Source organism: Malaclemys terrapin, chromosome 10 (assembly GCF_027887155.1).
Source record: "Malaclemys terrapin pileata isolate rMalTer1 chromosome 10, rMalTer1.hap1, whole genome shotgun sequence".
NCBI classification, from domain to species: domain Eukaryota; kingdom Metazoa; phylum Chordata; order Testudines; family Emydidae; genus Malaclemys; species Malaclemys terrapin.
This window is the reverse complement of record NC_071514.1, coordinates 48,892,705-48,913,017: the sequence shown is the minus strand read 5'-3', so window position 1 is coordinate 48,913,017 and position 20,313 is coordinate 48,892,705. Positions and strand designations below refer to the sequence as shown.

The following is a 20,313-nucleotide window of genomic DNA, read 5'->3' as shown; positions in this document are numbered from 1 at the left end:
CAGCGCCTGGACACACCAACACCTGAAGTGGAGCACCCACAGGGACAGCACTCAAAGAAGAAACATATCTCTTAAAGGATATGTCTACACTGAAATTGTGGGATGTAATTGCAGCTGGTATAGACATACCCAAACTTAGTTTTAATCTAGCTATTTTGGGTACCAGAGCAGTGAAGCTGTGGCTAGATTAAAGCTAGAGCAGGTATGTCTACTCAAGATGCAGTCACACCCCATGATTACAGCATAAATATACCCAAAGTGGCCAAATTATTTTAATTTCTTCTTTTTTGAAAAGATAGCTCTTGGTCTGAGACGCTGTTTGCTGTCAGCCTAGATAGGATTTAAAGCTAGACTTCAATAATTATCAACACACTAACTTACACACTTCTACCCCTATATAACGCTGTCCTCGGGAGCCAAAAAAAATCTTAGCGCATTATAGGTGAAACCGCGTTATATTGAACTTGCTTTGATCCACCAGAGTGCGCAGTCCCGCCCCCCCCAGAGCGCTGCTTTACCACGTTATATCCGAATTCATGTTATATCGGCTCGCGTTATATCGGGGTAGAGGTGTAATGGAAACAGTAAAAGACCACTACCTAGAATGGCACATGTATATTCCTGAAACAAACTATTTAAATGAGTCGGGCAATCAGAATTTGGCCCCTAATTTGGAGCTTAGATAGCATATCAAAGAAACAAAGGGAAAATGTGAGAAAACACACACACTTGCACAATGAGGAGTTTGTCACTAGGTGAAGCGGTGTATCATTGTAATGGTTGCTCTAAAGACAATACTCAGTGTAAAGCTAAACTCCCCTGCAAATGGAATTTAAAACACATCACTGTTCAAAGAGGTTTCTTCTTCACTAAAAGGATGTCACCATTTTGATCTATTAAGGAACTGCTGTCAGTGTCATTTACTGTTTCACTTTCCTAGAATTCACTGTGGCATTGCCTATTCAGATAATAAATAATTAATAAAACAGACATTGAGAGATCTCAAAAACACTTTACAAAGGAACTCAGTATCATTAGTCCCATTTTACAGCTAGTGAAACTGAGGCACAGAGAGGGAAATTAGTTGCCCAAGATCACTCAGCAAAGCAGTATCAGATATTGAACCCAGGACTCCAGAATCCCAGTCCACTGCCCTATTCACTAGGTCATGCTGCCTCCCCAGTATTGCTAATCAATGATATTTTCAAGTAATCCATCTCAATGAATTAAATAATGCCATTTTATATCAACAAATCCAATTACATGATAGTCAAAATGCCTGAGTCCTGTCTGCAGTATAGTTTCCACCATTGCTACCACTACTTGTGGTGAACCAGTGTTGAATTAGGAGTCCCATTTTTGCCAGCGTAGATGCAGCCTTGCAGACAGAACCACGACTCTATTGGGAGATTAGCATAAATTAACTGACAACTCTGGGGATCTAGTTAATCTGCTTTTGGAGGGCAGCACTCATATTTACTGGTCACCAGCCCACCCTTCAAAACACTCTTCAGCTGTATAAGGAGGATCTTTTCTGGTCCTGGGCCAGTAGGCAGGAGATTTAGAGAGAGGGGAGCAACTGGGCTAGAGAAAGAAAAAGACGAGGGGAAAAAATCCACTAGAAGTGAAAATAGGGAAGAAAGATGTTAAAGAAAAGATTTTGGGGGAGGGGATGGGGGAGATCACATGAAGCAAATTAGTCTAAGGGAAAATACAGACACTAAAAAAAAAGACTGAATAGATGCATCATGCTATAGAAGAAAAAAAAGGGAGATATTAAGATTTATAATTTTTATAGAAAATATGCTTTAGACATCATTTAACATTGGTGGTTTAGCTGGTTCTAGCAACCACACAAAGTATTAATTATTTTCTATCTTTGGAAAGGAAGGGGACAAATAGCTTCTCTCTAGTTCTGACCTCTTTTGGATGGTACAGATTACCCTCCTTTTCTTTCTGAAAAGAAAAACAGGCATAGACCAGGCTGTGATTAATCAAGTCCACTCAAAGGGGTAGAGTATATTCCTTCAATGGAATAACCACTGAGTTTACAGCAGTGCTTGAGGCTACCAGCTCTATTCTAACAGGAAAATCCCTCATGCAAAATAGGAAGATAACTTTTGATACCTCTTTATGACATTACTAGGAATCAGCTATTTCCACTTCTGATGTCATCACAGCCACTACCCTTCCAAACATTTATCCTGCTCCCAAGACTTCCAATCCCAACAGGACTGGTCCTGAAGAAGGATGTTGTACAGAGAACTCACCTCTGAAGAGGTTAGGATTTTCGTGACTTTATACACTTCATCTTACTAGGTGTTTTATTTCCCCCCCTAAGAATAATCTGTGCAACAGCACAAGTGAAAACAAGACCACCTTACACTGAAGAGTTTTGAAAACATTAAAGTGACTACATTTCCCAACAGACTGCAGGGTTTGTTTGTTTGGGTTTTTGTTTTTCTTACCATCAGTCACACTGATGAAGAAGGACAACCCCTCCTGGGGTCCCACTTTCAGAGGCAGTCCGATTCCAGCTTTTCTCCAGTTAAACATATCCAGGGCCTTCTCATCACCACTCACCGCTGCTTTGGCTAGCTGTACCAGGTCCCTGCAGGCAACCAAAAGGCATTTCATTTCCAGCTCCCTATTTGGCACAGAACTTTTTAATCCAGAAAAAATGGATGGGGATTCCCACTAACAAACTGTGGCAACTATTCATGATGGAGAGATCTTTCACACTCAGCTCAGCAGAGATATTGGAATCCTCAAATGTATTCAATATGATTTAATCTCTATCATGACTTAGTATTATTTCCTGCTTATAGAAGGATATTCAGGGGGGTTCCCAGTATACATCTCCCCCTTATCCGTTGTTTTGCATAACGTCGCTCATCAATAGGAGAATGTGTTCCGATTCACGTCGTTCCCACACAGCCGTAGTTTGCAGTACTACAGTACTATACTATAAGTTGCAAACGACGGATATGCGGATCGGGAGCAATCTGAATCGGAACACGTTCCCCTATTGATGAGCGACATATGCAACAGATATGCATAGCCACGGGTGGGCTGTGGCCCACTCACTTAACATCCAGCCCCCCGCCCCCCCCAATCCCAACTGTGTTCCCACCACAGCGCTTTCCCCACACTGCCCGGCTGGTGCTCCAGCCAGAGAGCAGGGTCGGAGCGTGGGGACTTGCCAACCTCTGGAGCTCCAGCCATGGAGTGCGGTCGGGGGTTTGCCTTGCTCCGCTCACCCGGCCCTCCTGACAGAGAGTGGGGTCGGAGCACAGGGGCTTCCAAGCCCCCGACCCCCATTCCCTGGCCAGAGCGGGGCAAGCCCCTGCACCCCAACCCTGCTCTCCAGCTGGAGTGCCAGGCAAGCATAGCAGGGCAAGCCCTGAGCACCAGGGGAGCGGGTGGGGTTGCACACATTTTTACAGGGCTCCCCATTTTCCGGGAGTTCCTGGCCAGAGCGTTTATTCCCCCCACCCCTGCAAGGCCGGCTGGAGGAGGGGGAGAGGCAGCCTGATCGCTCCTAACCCTCCGCTCCCGTCATTGCATGCCCACCCAAGTGTCCCCTCCTGTCTACACCACTGGTGTACAAGCGGGTCCCCAATACAAGTCATTTCGGTATCCATCACCCTTTTCAAGAACGCAACCCCAATCTATACTGGGGACCCACTGTACATTTAAAATCATTGTATTTAGTATAAATCACATCTGTTAACATGATCACAGGCAGTCGTGCTGCCAGTCCTCTGAAATATCAATATTATTGCTTGCTGGAGTTGTGAGAGCTAGCAGCAACGGGGAAGAGAGGAAGGGGACCTGGATCCTTGCAGAGGAAAGGGAGTCAGCAGCAGGAGCTGGAAGAAGGACCTGGAACCAAAGGAAAGGCACAGAGATACCAATGGGAAAAAGAGCTTAGAAGAGTACCAATTGGTGCGGGGGAAAGGGGGGAGAGAGAAGAGAGATGATAGTTGGAAGAAAAGAAAAGGAGAAAAGCCTGGAACCATACATGCATATGAGGAAGCTGGCAGGGGAATGCGTTCAAAAGGGTGTCTGAATCTGGGGAGGAGGAAGATCTGGGACCAGAGGATGAGGAAGAAGTCAGCAGGGAAGGGTGTTGGAAACAAGCCAGAAGGTGCGTGCAGTGGGATGGCAGTTGGGGGAGAAACTAGAGACTAGGCAGAAGAAGGGTGGTCTGAGAGCTAGGCTGGGAGATAGGAGGATCTGGTTGTAGGAGAGAGAGTAAGGGGCACTCATAGTGGGGTGATATAGGAGGCAGCAGGTAATTGTGCTTTGCATCTAAGGCAGATAAGCACTACTGATGGCTGGAGCAGTTAGGAGGAGCCACTACAAGGTGTGTGTGTTTGGATTTCCATGGGAACACTGTGCAACAAACCTAATAATAAGAAATCCCCATCCCTAAAGAGAGAGACATAGTCTAGAAGAGTTCCGACTGGGGCATTTTCACTTACTCGCCAGGAGATGGAGGCCGAAAGATACAGTGAGAAAGATACTTTCCATACTCATGTTTCAATAAAGGGGGGCCCTGCACTCGACCCCGCTGGTCCAGTCTCCATAGAACCAGGACTCCAAGCTGGAAGAATTGCAAAAAAGATAGACCTTCCTCACAAACAGATAATAATAGGAGACGAACTACTCAATGGACATTAAATAATCACTTCAGGCAATATCTTTTTCTGATAACCTGGTATTTTTCTCTTATTTAGTACCTTTCATCTTTATTTTTTAATATGTAGGTAAGATTCTCCCCCTTTCCGAGGTGGCGGAGACTTCAAGTGACTTTTTAAATGGTGGCATTTCATTATTTATTTAAAATGAAGCTGTTTGGAAAAGTGCCTAAATTACTTCCATTCTTAATGAAAAGGACATTGCTAAGTCTGGCAGGCCTAAAATTGGACCAACCTTGTTTTGTTCTGCACATATGCACCAAGACACATGCACTTGCATGTACTCATCATACCCCATATACCCTTTTTCTTCCTTGTGAGCAGTCAGGTTACTAAAACTAACAAGAATCCAGCTCTAGAACTCTTGTTAGTTTCAATCCACTGCCTATATTCAAGGCCAAGCAGGCAAGCAAAGCAAAAGCACACATGATCAGGGAAACACAGAGTCATTATTTATGGATTTCCCAGCACAGAAGAGAGAATTTTAGAAATGTTGCAACACTTTAAAAAAAAAATAAAAAAATCAGGGTGAGTGTATAGTGAGGACTGATTCATTTTTAGGATCAGAAAGAAATTTTAAAGTGACATTCTTAGAAGTTGAGAGAACCGTAAGAGAAGTTAAAGAAGAAAAACACTCATTAGGTCATTAGTTATGTAGTCCACATCACAGGAGTCAATGCAAAATTGTTCCTCAGAGCCCATTTTCTAGCATTTCATCCAGTCTAGTTTTAAGTGTCTCAACCAATGGCCCTTCATTATTTCTCTTGAGAGACCGTTCCACAGTCTAATAGAGCTCACTGTCAAGTAGTTTTTTTTTCCTGATATTCAGCCTAAACTTTCCCTTTAATTCCCATTATACCTGCTTGCTCCACCCAAAACCATATTTCACTCTTCTTGGCATTTTTCACCTCGTCAAATATTTGAAGACTGCTAGCATGTTTTATTATGAGCTTATATTATAAGCTTGTGAAGCTTGAAATCTCCCATTCTGAAACCAGTTTACTGCCAACATTATGTAGCCATTTGAAATACAGAACTTTTATTTACTCTCTTCTCTGTCCAAACAACATACAATTGCTTCTACCTCTCCCCCTTGCCCCCAGGCCATGCATATCAAATAAGTAACACCACTTATGGCTCTCCTTCCTTCTAGAAAAGAAGTGTCCAAAAGTGAATGCATGTTCACAAGCACTATACATGTGTGTATGATAACAAAACAGTGATCCAATTGCGCAAGCTGCATGAACTCAGTAACATGCTGCCCACAGCACCTCTCCAGTCCCATAAATATTTAAATCACAGGAACATCAAAATCTAATTAACTAATTTAAATCAAATGCTTGCCATTGCAAGATTTAACAATGACAAAGTTGTTGGGCCCTAATTCTGACACAGCCTTCTGAAGATATGCATTTTAACAAAACATACCCCTTTATCAGAGAAAATATATTAGCTTCTAAACAAGAGAGCCAACAGTTGATAAACAAAATAAGTCTGAGTTGCTGGTTCTGTTTCGACCAAGAATACAGGCAGACATAATGATTCAAGTACAGGTATTGTGCTGAACCTCAGACCCTGGGCCCAGTTTTTGCAAATTGGCAAAGAGTTGAAATTGAGAAGAATTCTGCAGTCTGAAGCACTCCAGTTTTGGATACCTATCAATTTCAACCCTCTGCTGAGTGGAAAAATGAAGCAAACAGAGAAGCAGAGGAACAATGTAGCATGACATGTACATTCACAATCCCCAAAAGCTGACTTATGATACCAGCTTTGCAGCTGGAATTTTAAGATTATTTATTATTTCTATTATGGTAGTACCTGGCGTGCCCAGTTGCAATTGGGGGCCCACTCTGCTAGGCAATGAACAAAAACAGAATAAAAACGTATAATTTAAACTGCAATCTCATTTCATTAAGACAAATTACAGTGAAGGGTTGTAACAATGCTGGTTCTGGTGGGACCCAACTAAGAGTACCAATTCAGGACAAATTGCTTAAAGCAGGGCAGTTACAGCCCAAGCTGAAGTTCCTTTACTATTAAGGCAAACCAAACCAGCCAAACAGAGAGGACTTCGGTTTTATCCCACTGGCTTACCATAAGTCATACAAGCAATTCCCTTAGACACTCCAGTTTCCCAGTATCACCACCAGTGCCATTCGTTATGGGGTTGAATGGCTATGAAAACCAATATCCCAGTGAACGAAAAAAGGTTTTCACGATCCCAAAGGACCAGGCCACAGACCCAGGTCAATATACAAATTAGACCTTATCCACAAATCACATGGTTGCCAATTCTTTAGAATCTAAAATCTAAAGGTTTACACATACAGTAATAGCAAAGTTCTTGATTCAGGCTTATAGCAGTGATAAAATAAACTGCAGGTTCAAATCAAATCTCTGGAGTACATCCACAGCTGGGATGGGTCATTCAGTCCTTTGTTCAGAGTTTCAGTTTGTAGCAAAGTCTCTCCAGAAGTAAAAAGCAGGACTGAAGAGAAGATGAGGCATAAGCCTTTTAGTCTCCTCCAAGTGTAAGAACACTCCTTTCATAGAATATCAGGGTTGGAAGGGACCTCAGGAGGTCATCTAGTCCAACCCCCTTGCTCAAAGCAGGACCAATCCCCAGACAGATTTTTGCCCCAGATCCCTAAATGGCCCCCTCAAGGATTGAACTCACAAGCCTGGGTTTAGCAGGCCAATGCTCAAACCACTGAGCTATCCCTCCTCTTACTGTGGAAAATTACAGCAAAAATGGAATTTGGGATCACATGGGCAAGTCACATGTCCATGCATGACTTAGTTCTTTACAGGCAGCAGCCATTGCTATCTTGACCATCCCCAGGTAGACTTCTTATGTGGATTGGAGTCTTCCAAGATCCCTTGTCTTGGCATCTGAAGAAGTGAGGTTCTTACCCACGAAAGCTTATGCTCCCAATACTTCTGTTAGTCTTAAAGGTGCCACAGGACCCTCTGTTGCTTGTCAGTTAAGTGTTTCTTGATTGGGCACTTAATTTGCAAATTCCTTTCTCAAGAAGCTGACCAAATGCTTTACTAAGGCCTCGGCTACACTTGCAAGTTGTAGCGCTGTAAAGCCGCCCCCAGCACTGTAACTCACTTCCCATCCACACTGGCAAGGCATTTGCAGCACTGTATCTCCGTGGTTGCAGTGCTGCATGTACTCCATGTCCCCGAGAGGAATAGCGTGTATAGCGCTGCTGTGCCAGTGTGGCCGCCCAATGCGCTATGACTGGTCTCCAGAAGTATTCGGCAGTATCCCACAATGCCTGTTCTAGCCACTCTGGTCATTAGTTCACCAACCATGTGACCCACCCTTTACATTCCCCGGGGATTTGAAAAATCCCCTTCCTGTTTGCTCAGCCCGGCGTGGCGTGGAGTGCTATCAGCGAATCTTTCCAGGTGACCATGCCTCCACGTGCCAAACGAGCCCCAGCATGGAGCAATGGTGAGTTGCTGGACCTCATCAGTGTTTCGGGGGAGGAAGCTGTCCAGTCCCAGCTGCGCTCCAGCCATAGGAATTACGATACCTTCGGGAAGGTATCCAAGGACATGATGGAAAGGGGCCATGACCAGGACGCTCTGCAGTGCAGGATTAAAGTGAAGGAGCTGCGGAGTGTCTACTGCAAAGCCCGCGACGCAAACGGCCGTTCGGGTGCTCCCACCGCGACCAGCCGATTCTACAAAGAGTTGGATGCGATACTTGGGGTTAACCCCACCTCCACTCCGAGCACCACCACGGACACTTCAGAGCCGGTGGGGGGGGGGGAAGGAGGAGGAAAATGGGAGTGAGGGTGGTTGGCTGGATGGAGACACCCCAGAATCCCTGGAGCCATGCAGCCAGGAGCTCTTCTCCAGCCAGGAGGAAGGTAGCCAGTCGCAGCGGCTGGTATTTGGTGGAGGACAAACAGAAGAGCAGGTTCCCAGTAAGGAATTTTTTTGGTGCGGGCTCTTTGGGAGAGGAGGGTTAGGCATGCATGTCTAGATGCGGAATAGTGCATTGATGTGGTTTATCACATCGCGGTAATCGGCCTCGGTAATCTCCTCGAATGTCTCATCCAGAACGTGTACAATGCGCTTGCGCAGGTTTATCGGGAGAGCCACCGTGGTCCTTGTCCCAGCCAGACTAAGGTGTCCGCACCACTGTGCCGCGAGGGGCGGGGGGACCATTGCTGCACACAGGCAAGCTGCATATGGGCCAGGGCGGAAGCCGCATTGCAGTAGAAGACCCTCCCTTGCTTCCCAGGTCACCCTCAGCAGCGAAATATCGTTCAGGACAAACTCCTGTGGAAAATGTTGGACAGTGTTCAGTGTAGGTGCCCCCTGCAGCTGTTGGCTCTCCTCAAGGCACAGAAACCCAGAGGACAGTGCAGCCCTGAAACAATCAGTCCCCCTTACTCACCATTTTGAGGCTCCCATAGGATATGTGTGCTCTGTTTCGGACAGGAAAATTATGCTATTGTGTAGACTGTGTGTGTTTTCTACTCCTTAAGTGCGGGGGGGAATCATTACTCTGTCTGGTATAAACAATGCTGCCTCTGTTAAATGTTGCATTTTGCCTATACAACTGCATCAACCTTGAGACCTCAGCCGTCCCTCTTATCGCCTGCTCAGAGACTGCAAAGACTCAGGAAGAGACCGCGAAAAAGCAAAGATGACATGCTGCAAGAAGTGATGGGGCAATCTATTAAAGAGAATGAGAAAGCACAGAACTGGAGGAAAACGCAGTGCACCAGCAGCAAAGCATGGAGCACTGGCAGCAAAGCACGCATCGGCTCATAAGCATCGTGGAACACCAAGCAGACACTATCCAGGAGCTCGTAGCCATGCAGAAGGAGCAATACCGCAAGCGCAAACGCCACATCCCCCCTACAGCCCTTGTCCCAAAACTCTTTCCGTTGTGCCCCACTGTCACCTCCAACCCACTTTCCCCAACTTCTGTGTTCTTCACACCATCAGCTGCCTCCAACACCAGTATCGTCACCACCCAGCCCTGAAAACCACGACCCTTACCCTCTGCACACAACCCCCATCACCATGCAGTATAGCTATCCTGAAGTGCAGCACTTACTGCACAGCACACCAGACAGAAAATACACGAATCTGTGATTGTACCGTTCCCCACTCCACCCCCTTGTTTCTTTTCAATAAATGGATTTTTTGGCTTTGAAAACATTATTTATTATTGCATAAAGTAAAAGACTCCTTAGCCCAGGAAATAAACAGGCACTGCAAGTCTGCTTAGCAAACACTGAATCCTAAAGATTGGAACTACTGCACTTCACTCCCGTGCAGGGCACCAGATATCACTGCTGGTTTTCAGCCTCAAATTGCTCCCTCAAGGCATCCCTAATCCTTGCAGCCTCGCGCTGGGCCCCTCTAATAGCCCTGCACTCTGGCTGTGCAAATTCAGCCTCCAGGCGTTCAACCTCGGAGGTCCATGCCTGAGTGAAGCTTTCACCCTTCCCTTCACAAATATTATGGAGGGCACAGCACGCGGATATAACCGCGGGGATGCTGTTTTCGGCCAAGTCCAGCGTCCCATACAGAGATCACCAGCAGCCCTTTAAACGGCCAAAGGCACACTTCACAGTCATTCAGCACCGGCTCAGCCCGTAGTTGAACCGTTCCTTGCTGCTGTCAAGGCTCCCTGTGTAGGGTTTCATGAGCCACGGCATTAACGGGTAGGCAGGATCTCCAAGGATCACAATGGGCATTTCAACTTCCCCTACCGTGATCTTCCACTCTGGGAAAAAAGTCCTGGCCTGCATCTTCCTCAGCAGCCAAGTGTTCCGAAAGATGCGTGCGTCATGCACCTTTCCGGGCCAGCCTGTGTTAATGTCAGTGAAACGCCCACGGTGATCCACAAGCGCCTGGAGAACCATAGAGAAATACCCCTTCCGATTAACGTACTTGGATCCTAGGTGGGGTGGTGCCAGAATAGGAATGTGCGTCCCATCTATCGCCCCTCCAGAGTTAGGGAACCCCATTTGTGCAAAGTCATCCACTATTTCCTGCACGTTACCCAGCGTCATGGTTCTTCTGAGTAGGATGAGATTAATGGCCCTGCAAACTTGCATCAACACGATTCCAACGGTTGACTTTCCCACTCAAAACTGGTTTGCAACTAACCAGTAGCTGTCTGGAGTTGCCAGTTTCCAGACTGCAGAAGCCACCCGCTTCTCCACTGGCAGGGCAGCTCTCAATCTCGTGTCCTTGCGCCGCAGGGTGGGGGCAAGCTCCTCACACAGTCCCATGAAAGTGGCTTTTCTCATCCGAAAGTTCTGCAGCCATTGCTCATCATCCCAGACTTCCATGATGATGTGATCCCACTACTCGGTGCTTGTTTCCCCAAGCACAAAAGCGGCATTCCACGGTGCTGAGCATGTCCATGAATGCCACAAGCAATTTCGTGTCATCCGCGTTACGCGGCTCGATAGCATCATCAGACTCCTCACCCTCACTGTCACTTTGAATCTTAAGGAATAGTTCAACAGCCAAACGTGACATGCTGGTGAGATAAGTCAGCATACGCCTCAGCAGTTTGGGCTCCATTTCCCGCAGACAACAGATCATGCTGCACAGAAACTGTAGAAAAATGGCATCAAAGGTGGACGGAAACCAAGGGATTTCTGGGATGCGAAGCGATGCATCATGGGGCGTTGGGACAGGAACCAGAATGCCCCGCACCCACGCCCGCTTCCCACAACCCACTGCGCCAGAATGGGAAGAGGTGCTCTGTGGGATAGCTGCCCATAATGCACCGCTCCCAATGGCACAGCAAATGCGGCCACGACAGTGCGCTGGGCAGCTGTCAGTGTGGACAGACTGCAGTGCTTTCCCTACTCAGCTGTACGAAGTCAGGTTTAACTCACAGCACTGTACATCTGCAAGTGTAGCCAAGGCCCAAGGCTACTTTAGAATCAAAACACATTGATATACAAGTACATAGCCAATATTCATAACTTCAACTACAAAAATGATATACACATACAGATAGCATAATTATAATCAACAAATCATAATCTTTCTATAGACACCTTACACAATAACCTTTGTACAATGTTTGCTGCGAATATAACACAGTGGTTGCAACAATGATCTATACGGTCACAGGTTATGTCAGTAACGTCACAAGGGTTATTAGTATTTATTCTTTTTTCTTTAATATACTGTAAGTGAATTTAGTCGTCATGAAAATGAAAGATTAGTAGTACTTGTATGAAGCATAGCACAGCACTTCCACACAGCTCTTCCAACGCATCTCACCTAAGGTCCGGCATATAGCATGGTTCTGAAGCCACAAAAGTGACCATATAATTCTCCTCTTATCTTTACGTTATCAGAATCTAAGCTTTAATTTTTAAAAACAAAATCAATACCTTTTGCATGCTTTTCATTGAAAATATTATCCAAATGTTTACCAATGCAGTGGTGTCTGTTCAAGTGTACAGACAACCCAAAACAGTAGCTGTAAAACTGTGGCTCTCAAATGGTGTCTGTGGACCACTGGTGGTTCAGAGTTCTGGCTGGTGGTGTCTGCTAAGTGAAAACATCACATGTTGCTGGTTCTACTTCCTTTTTTCCATGCCCAACTGCTTCTATAAGCAACCAAGTGCCTCGTTATAAAGGGGAGCCTGGATGCACATAAAAACAGCTGGAAATTACTCCCATATATATCCTGAGTTGAGGTCATCTTTCTGCTCGACAACTAGACACACCTTATTTTCAAGTCAGATTGCTCCTTCCACCCCTAAAAAAGCTCACTACACCTTCAATGTTTTAGTAACATCAAGGATGAAATGGGGAAGTGTAATGGGCATAAAATTGCATAAGATTCATGACTCTCACTTCATGACCAGACTTTTATCCTTCAAAAGCACACTTTTCCCCCTTTCCTTTATGCCACCCAATAAATGGGTTTATCCACTGTAATAAACCCAGACTCCATTCATGTTCTATTGATTCGGGTCTCTTCATGTATCTGATCGTGCCCTGATGGTTTACTTTAAAGCTCCACACGAGAATAAAAGAGAGCCAAAAACGGCTAAAAATATTTTTTCCCCCCAAACGTTTACTAGTGAGAGAATTTTTTTCTTTTCATAGTGTAATGTCAAGTTAATCTTTGCTCCCCAACTACTAGCAAAGCCTGGAATCTGAAACTAAATTGTCTTATTAGCCTCTGCCTGGGGGTAAATATTCGTGGAAAAGAATTAGAAGACAAGATTGGAGCTCTTGAATAGAAGTATTTACTCAGCCAAGGCCAAGCTAGTCTTCAATTTGCTTCCAAGCCAGCTTTCATCATGGCAACTGGAGATGACACAGTGACATTTGTATCCATGAGATTTATTTGTTAAGACATTTTGGTATCCTTTGAACCATTCTAATAGCCCAACGCTTTTGCCTTTTGCTGTAAAAGCCATGTGTTTCATAAAAACACTCAAGATACTTATTCAAAACACCTGGACCCTTCCAATACTATCGAGCCATCAAAAGCTGGAAGTTATCCAAAGTATTATGTACTTAGAATGTAAATAAAGAGCTCCTGATCCTCACTGGTTGCTGCTCCAGTTTTAAGAATTATTGTCAGTGGTTCTTGGAGCCTAAATTTGAATTACTGGGGCTGGGCATTCCTAGATGAGGACACTAGGCTACAAAACTCCTTAAAGGAGATTAGGCTGAGGTCAAGTCTCACAATCTTCAAGACATACCACTCACCTCTTTCTGCAGGCATTCTCTTATGGTCCTGTAATTGAGCAACTTTGATATCCAGAGGGAAAGAAAGCCATTTTGTTTCCTTTTCTTGAAGGATTTTATGTAAATAAGAACAATAAATGGATATAGCCAGATAGGGGAGTACAAGTAAACAATGAGACAATTGGTCTGCTTGATAGGCAGTGGTCTCTGCATGCCAGCAATCTCAATCTCACCATTGTTGCCCAATTTTCCTATAAGCAAATGGACAATTCGACTGTGGCTTTTATCAGTCAATTTCTTTGTCAAGACCACCAAACATCATAGAAGTTTTACAGCCAATAATTAGATCTACACTTTTTCATTGATTCATACTGACAGTAAAAGCTGAAATCTCTGGAGAAGCTGTGTCTTATCTTAGGGAGTGTCAAAAAAAGCTCGCAGAAAATAGACAAAAGGAACAGCGTTTTTCTTTTTTGGCTCAGGAATTGGCAAAAACAGAATCCAGTATTGAATATTTAGTGGTCAACATTGAATATCAATAGATAATTCCTCATTTCGCCACATAAAAGAGCAACTAACTCATCAAGAAATTAAGATTAATGTATTTAAAATATATTTCCACAACACATTTTCCCCCCACTACAGTCTTTTTGCTCTTTGCTCCAACTAAAAATACACTGATACTAAGAAGACTCAAGCGTTTTTGCTGCGTTTGAGGGAGGGTCACTATACAAAAGTGGAGGAAGGATGTGGGAGGGCTCATCGTAAAGACACTGGACTGAGACTAAGGAGATCTGGGTTCTACTGCCAGCTATGCCACAAACTACCTAGGTGGCCTCAGGCAAGTTATGCCACTGCTGTGTGCCTCTGTTTCCACATCTGCAAAATGGTGATAATATTACCACAGAATATGTTGTAAAGTTAAATTAATTAATATTTAAAGATGCTTAGATACAATAGTAATGAGCATTATTGAAAAGCCAATAAATGAAGTTGGGGAAATCCTGATATAAACCCATTTCCGTTTCAGAAGCATGCAAAAGAATGGTTACCTAACTCTCGTAACTGTTGTTCTTCCAGATGTGTTGCTATGTCCACTCCAAATCCCGCCCACCTCCCCTCTGTCGGAGTATTCCGGCAAGAAGTAACTGAGCAAGCGGCGGGTCGGCGGGGACCTATATACACTGCCATAAAGGCGCCACTCCAGGGCTCTCCGCAGCCGACCCGACAGGTACTGCTAGGGGAAAAAACCTTCCGACGATCGTGCACACAGCGCGCTCACACCCCTATTGGAATGGACATGAGCAACACATCTCTAAGAACAACAGTTACCTACCTCTCATAACCATTTTTTCTTCTTCGAATGATTGCTCATGTGCATTCCGATAGGTGATTTCCAAGCAGTTTCCCTGGGGGAGGGGTCGGAGTTCACCTGGTTGCTGAGTGCAGGACTGCCCTGCCAAAGGCTGCATCATCCCTCGCCTGTTGTGTAATGGCATAGCGTGACGTGAAGGTGTGGATGGAAGACCACACTGCTGCCTTGTATATGTCTTGGATAGGGACCTATGCCAGGAATACTGGGGACAACGCCTGCGCTCTCATGGAGTGCGCCGTAAGCCAAGGGGCTGAAATTTTTGCCAGGTCGTAGCAAGTCCTGATACAGGACATCATCCATGATGAAATGCGCTGGAACGAGATTGGGAGCCCCCTCATCCTTTCTGTAATTGCAATAAAGAGCTATGGTGACTTACAAAATGGCTTTGTGCGCTCAACGTAGAATGCTAGGGCATGCTTAACATCCAGGGAATGGAACATGAGTTTTCTGTTACTGGTATGGGGCTTAGGGAAGAACACAGGTAAAAATATATCTTGGTTCACATGAAACTGGGAGACTACCTTTGGCAGAAATGCAGGGTGAGGGCGTAGCTGCACCTTGTCTTTATAAAAGACCATATGGGGGGCTCCGAAGCCAGCGCTCTGAGCTCGGATACCCTTCTGGCTGAGGTTATGGCCACCAGAAAGGCCACCTTCCAGGAAAGGTCGGACAGAGGGCAGGTTGCCATAGGCTCAAAAGGGGGCCCCCCCATGAGTGCGGACAGGACCAGGTCGAGGTCCCACTGGGGAACGGGCCGTCTTACCTGGGGATAAAGTCTGTCCAAGCCCTTGAGAAACCTGCCCACCATGGGATTACCAAAGACTGACCTACCTGCTGCCCCCAGTGAAAGGCCGAAATGGCAGCCAGGTATACCCTGAGAGATGATATTGCCAACCCCTGCTGCTTAAGTTATAACAGGTAGTCCAAAATAAGGGGATTTGGCGCTAGCTGCGGTTCAGTTCCCCTCTGCAGAGACCAGATGGAAAAACGCTTCCACTTTGCCAGGTACATGGCACGAGTGGAGGGTTTCCTACTTCCCAGCAGGACCTCCCTCACTGGGTCCAAACACTGAAGCTCAAGAGGGTTCAGCCATGGAGTTTCCACGCCATGAGATGGAGGGACTCCAGATTGGGTGTTTCAGACGGCTGTGGTCCTGTGTGATTAGGGTCAGGCACACAGGAAGCGCTACTGATCTGTCCACCGAGAGGTTCAACAACATGGTGAACCAGTGCTGGCAGGGCCACGCTGGTGCTATGAGGATCAAGGAAGCCCCGTCCTGGTGAGTCCTGAGGAGGACTTTGTGTATGAGAGGGAAGGGCAGGAACATGTACCACAGGTGACTCATTCATGGAAGGTGAAAGGCATCCGCAATGGAGCCTGGGCTGTGGTTCAGGAAAGAGCAGAACCGCTGTCACTTCCTGTTGCTCTATGTCACGAACAGGTCTATGTGGGGAGAGCCCCACCTCTGGAAAAATTGAATGAGTGATGTCTGGCCTGAGGGACCATTCATGATCACAAGCAGCTGAGGTGATCGGCTGGCTTGTTTTGCGCTCCTAGAAGGTGTGACACTTCTAGGTGTATCAAGTGGGCAATGCAAAAAATCCCACAGTTCGAGGGCTTCCTGACACAGCGGAGAGGAGCGAGCACCACCCTGTTTGTTTATATAGAACAACGCTGCAGTGTTGTCTGTCAGCACCGACACAAATGCACCCTGCAGGCGGGCCTGGAACGCTTGGCATGCCAGACGAACCGCCCTCAGCTCCCTTACGTTGATATGCAGCGATAGTTCTGTGTGGGACCATAGGCCTTGGGCTCTGATATTGCCTAGGTGCACTCCCCAACCAAGCGCCAAGACGGCTGTGACTAGGGATAGCATAGGTTGGGGTTTGGCAGAGGGTACTCCTGCACAACTTGTGGTTGCAGCCACCAGTGGAGAGACTCAAGGATGCAAGGGTGGAGGGTAACTATCGCATCCAGCAGGTCCCTGCCCAGCGTGTGCACCCACGCCAAACATGCCTGGAGGGGCCGAAGGCGTAACCTGGCGTGCTGGACCACATACGTGAGGCCACCATATGCCCAGATAGTTTTATGCAATTTCCAGCCGTGGTTGTGGGAAATTGGCGAAGATTTTTGATAGTGTCCGTGAGTGCTTGAAAATGCACCTCAGGCAGGAACGCTTTGGCTTGCGTGGAGTCCAAGAGAGCCCTATGAATTTTATTCTCTGTATCGGGGCCAGTGTGAATTTGGGCACATTCAATAGGAGTCCCAGCCTACAAAATGTGGCCCGCGCCAGAGACGCATGCTCTGTGGCCCGTGCTTGCAACTTGGCCTTGATGAGCCAGTAATCTAGGAACGGGAATACTTGCACCTGACATTTCCGGAGGAAGGCTGCCACAACCACCATACACTTGATGAATACCCCGGGGGCCGCTGAGAGCCCAAATGGGAGCACCCTGAACTAATAGTGCTAGCCACTGACCACGAATCTCAGGAATCATCTGTGGGCCGGGATAATGGAAATATGGAAGTACGCATCTTTCAAGTCAAGAGCGGTGGAAAGTCAAAGTCTTGCAACCAGTCCCCTGGATCCAGGGAAGGAATGATGGCGGCCAGAGAGATCATGCGAAACTTCACTTTCCTTATGAATATGTTGAGGTCTCACAGATCCAGAGGAAATAGCGTGAGTAGAACCCCTTGCCCCTGAACTCCTGAGGAACCTCCTCTGTTGCCCCAGAGCGAGAAGTGATTGCACCTCCTGCAAGAGGAGTTGTGAGAAGGGTCCCTGAAGAGGGATGGGGAAGGAGGGTGGGAGGGAATAGAATTGGATAGAATATCCCACCCCTACCGTGCTGAGGGCCCAGCGATCTGACACGATCTGGGACAATCATGTATGGCAATCTAGAAGGAACCTCCGGGGCAAGGACGTCCACCATTCAGTCAGACTCCATCACCTCTTCTGCTTGGTGTCCATTGCCGGTAGGGTGGCGGTGGTGCCTGCCACCGCCTTGTTTGGTGAGGAGGAGGCTCATAGGACAGGGTCTTCCTGCCCTTCTGGCTCTCTGGAGGCTGGGTCAGGTACCTCAGAGCTTCCTGTGACTGGAGGTGGCTCTAGTGTCACTTATGGCACTGGTTCGGGTGCTGCGCCTGAGCATGACAGTCCAGAGTCCCTGTCTCGTGTCGGGTCCTCAGGAGCCCTGGGGGTGTGGCGAGCCACCAACATTGCTGGGGGGGGGGGGGCAGGATGCAGATGTCACCAATGCCAGCCTGGAGCCCTGACCCTGAGCCTGATGGTAGGTCCACGGGGTCCAAAAAGGCATTGGACTTGGCCCTGCCACTGGGGCAACCAGGCGACCGCCGGTGCCGATGATGCCACTGGTCTGCGGTGCCGGGACCGGTGCCAGGAGTGATAGTGGCTGCATCGAGAGACCGAAAACTCAGCGTCTGACTTGGACAAGTAGTCTGTGCCTGACCACAGGGGGGTGGAGCCCGACAGTACTCAGGAGCAGTACCGGGGAGATGGTGAGCAGCGCCGTAAAAATCACAGGCTTGCCACAATGATGAACCAGATGCGGTGCCGCCATCAGTGCTGGAAAGGGTGCCGGAACCACATGCCGTGCCAGGATAGATGCTGCAGCTGGTGCCGCCGACGGTGCCTGGACTTGCAGTATCGGGACCTGTGCCGCCATGGCAATGAGGTCCCATGCTGCCTTGTAGGTATCCAGCGTGGAGGGAAGGTCGAGCTCTTCCTCCAAATCCTCCCAAGTTGAGGAGGTCACCAGATGTTGGGGCCAGACTCAGGTGTGCCGGGTCTTGAGGCCCAGACCGTGGGTGTCCCGCCAGAGGACGCACCCCGCTGGAGTCCCCTCGTGGCTTCTTGATAGGGAAACGACCCTTGTCCACCTTCTTTTTCTTGTGCAGCACCAGGGACTGTGAGCAGTGCTGCCTGGTGGCACTGGCCTTATGAGTTGGGGAGTGGCGCCAGTACTCCTTGAAGGAGTTCTTCCTCAGTGCCGGGACATCCCGCATTGAGACCCGGGCGCTGCGCACCGATGATGCCGGTGCCGCTTTCAGTGCTGCCTGTGGGCAGAGGGCCAACTCCATCAGGAAGAGCTTCAAATGATAGTCCCACTCTCTCTCAGTCCTGGGTCTAAAACTCCTGCAAACTGGGCACTTATCTGTCTGATGGCCCTCTCCTAAACACTTGAGACAGGCAGCATACGGATCGCCTGTGGGTATAGGTTTAGCACAGCTCTCGCACGCCTAAAACCCCTGTGACCGAGGCATGCCCCAGTGCCTGGGAAAACTAGGGCGGGGGGAAGCCCACCGAAGTAGAGTCCAAACAACTACAAACTACTATATAACAACAACTATGTACAACAAAGAAAAGGGAACCACTAGGTAGGCACTTGTGAATGCAAGAGACTGAGCTGCTCCAACGACCATCATTGGTGGTAAGAAGGAACTGAGCAGGCGGCGGGTCAGCAGGGACCTATATACATTGCCATAAAGGTGCCACTCCAAGGATCTCCACAACCAACTTGACGGGTACCGCTAGGGGAAAAACTTCTGACGATCGTGCACATGGTGTGCGCACACATCTATTGGAATGCACATGAGCAATCACTCGAAGAACTAATAATTATTATTATGAAATTAGACTCATCTTTTCCTTGAAATTTCCCCCACCCCCTGCCCCATTAGTCCATTACTGTTAAAAATCCCATTCTCGTTCTCCATCTCCAGGACACATTATACAGCATAAAGCACACTGATTGCATGTCAGTTTCGCTACTTACCCTATCACCAGACACAAGACGGGTACCATTAGTACTCCAATTTAGGACAGTAATTTCTGCATTATGGTTGGGGGGTACTGTGTGGTGCTCTTTGTCCTGTTTGTTAAGCACCACCACTTCCCCTGTCTCCCAGCCCACTGCCAGGATCAGTCGGGATGGGTGCCAGCTAAGGGATGTGGCCCGAAAACTCCTTTCAGTGTGTGAATCAGGCACATGCTCTCCCTGCAAATGGAAACAAACAGACCTCATTACAGGGCTTTGGGATAAACCCTCTTCCAATTCAACACACATCTGCCCTCCACCAAGTAAGATATTTTCTGCCATAGAGGCAAGATAAGCATAGACCACACTGTAGTAACATCTGAAGTGGGGACACACAAGACATTTCTTTCCTATGTTGTTCACAAGTACTTCACATGTATAAATATTTGTTTAAAAAAAGTGATATGTGACAATTATTTATGAACACATACAATATTGGTATTAAAAGTCTCTGCCTCACTTTGCTTTTCTGCTCTATCTTCTCTCGGTATATACAAGGAACTCTCACTGACACTAAAGAAACTTTCATTCATGTACTGGGGATTGAGAAGGTTTCTAGGACTGAAGGTACAAGAGGATACTTTTGACAGTCAAGGTGGGTGATTGAATATTTTTCTATAGACCAACTTCTGTGGGTGAAAGAGACAAGCTTTCAAGCTACACAGAGCTCTTCTTCAGATCTGGG

General features: G+C 47.1%; 1 protein-coding gene across 6 annotated transcripts in view; it reads right to left on the bottom strand.

Annotated features, from left to right (window-relative positions):
* The window catches only part of IFT140 (intraflagellar transport 140), a 228,629-nt gene that overhangs the window by 192,545 nt on the left and 15,771 nt on the right, over positions 1 to 20,313 (bottom strand). For 5 of the 6 annotated variants that reach the window (XM_054041948.1, XM_054041945.1, XM_054041949.1 and 2 more), the window contains exons 3-5: positions 19,587 to 19,808; positions 4,488 to 4,609; positions 2,469 to 2,611 (exon numbers count right to left, since the gene is read on the bottom strand). In XM_054041948.1, the coding sequence (XP_053897923.1) occupies positions 2,469 to 2,611; positions 4,488 to 4,609; positions 19,587 to 19,808 (487 nt within the window). Of the gene's footprint in view, positions 1 to 1,920; positions 1,957 to 2,468; positions 2,612 to 4,487; positions 4,610 to 19,586; positions 19,809 to 20,313 lie in introns of those variants that run through there. The other variant, XM_054041950.1, reaches the window with a different exon arrangement.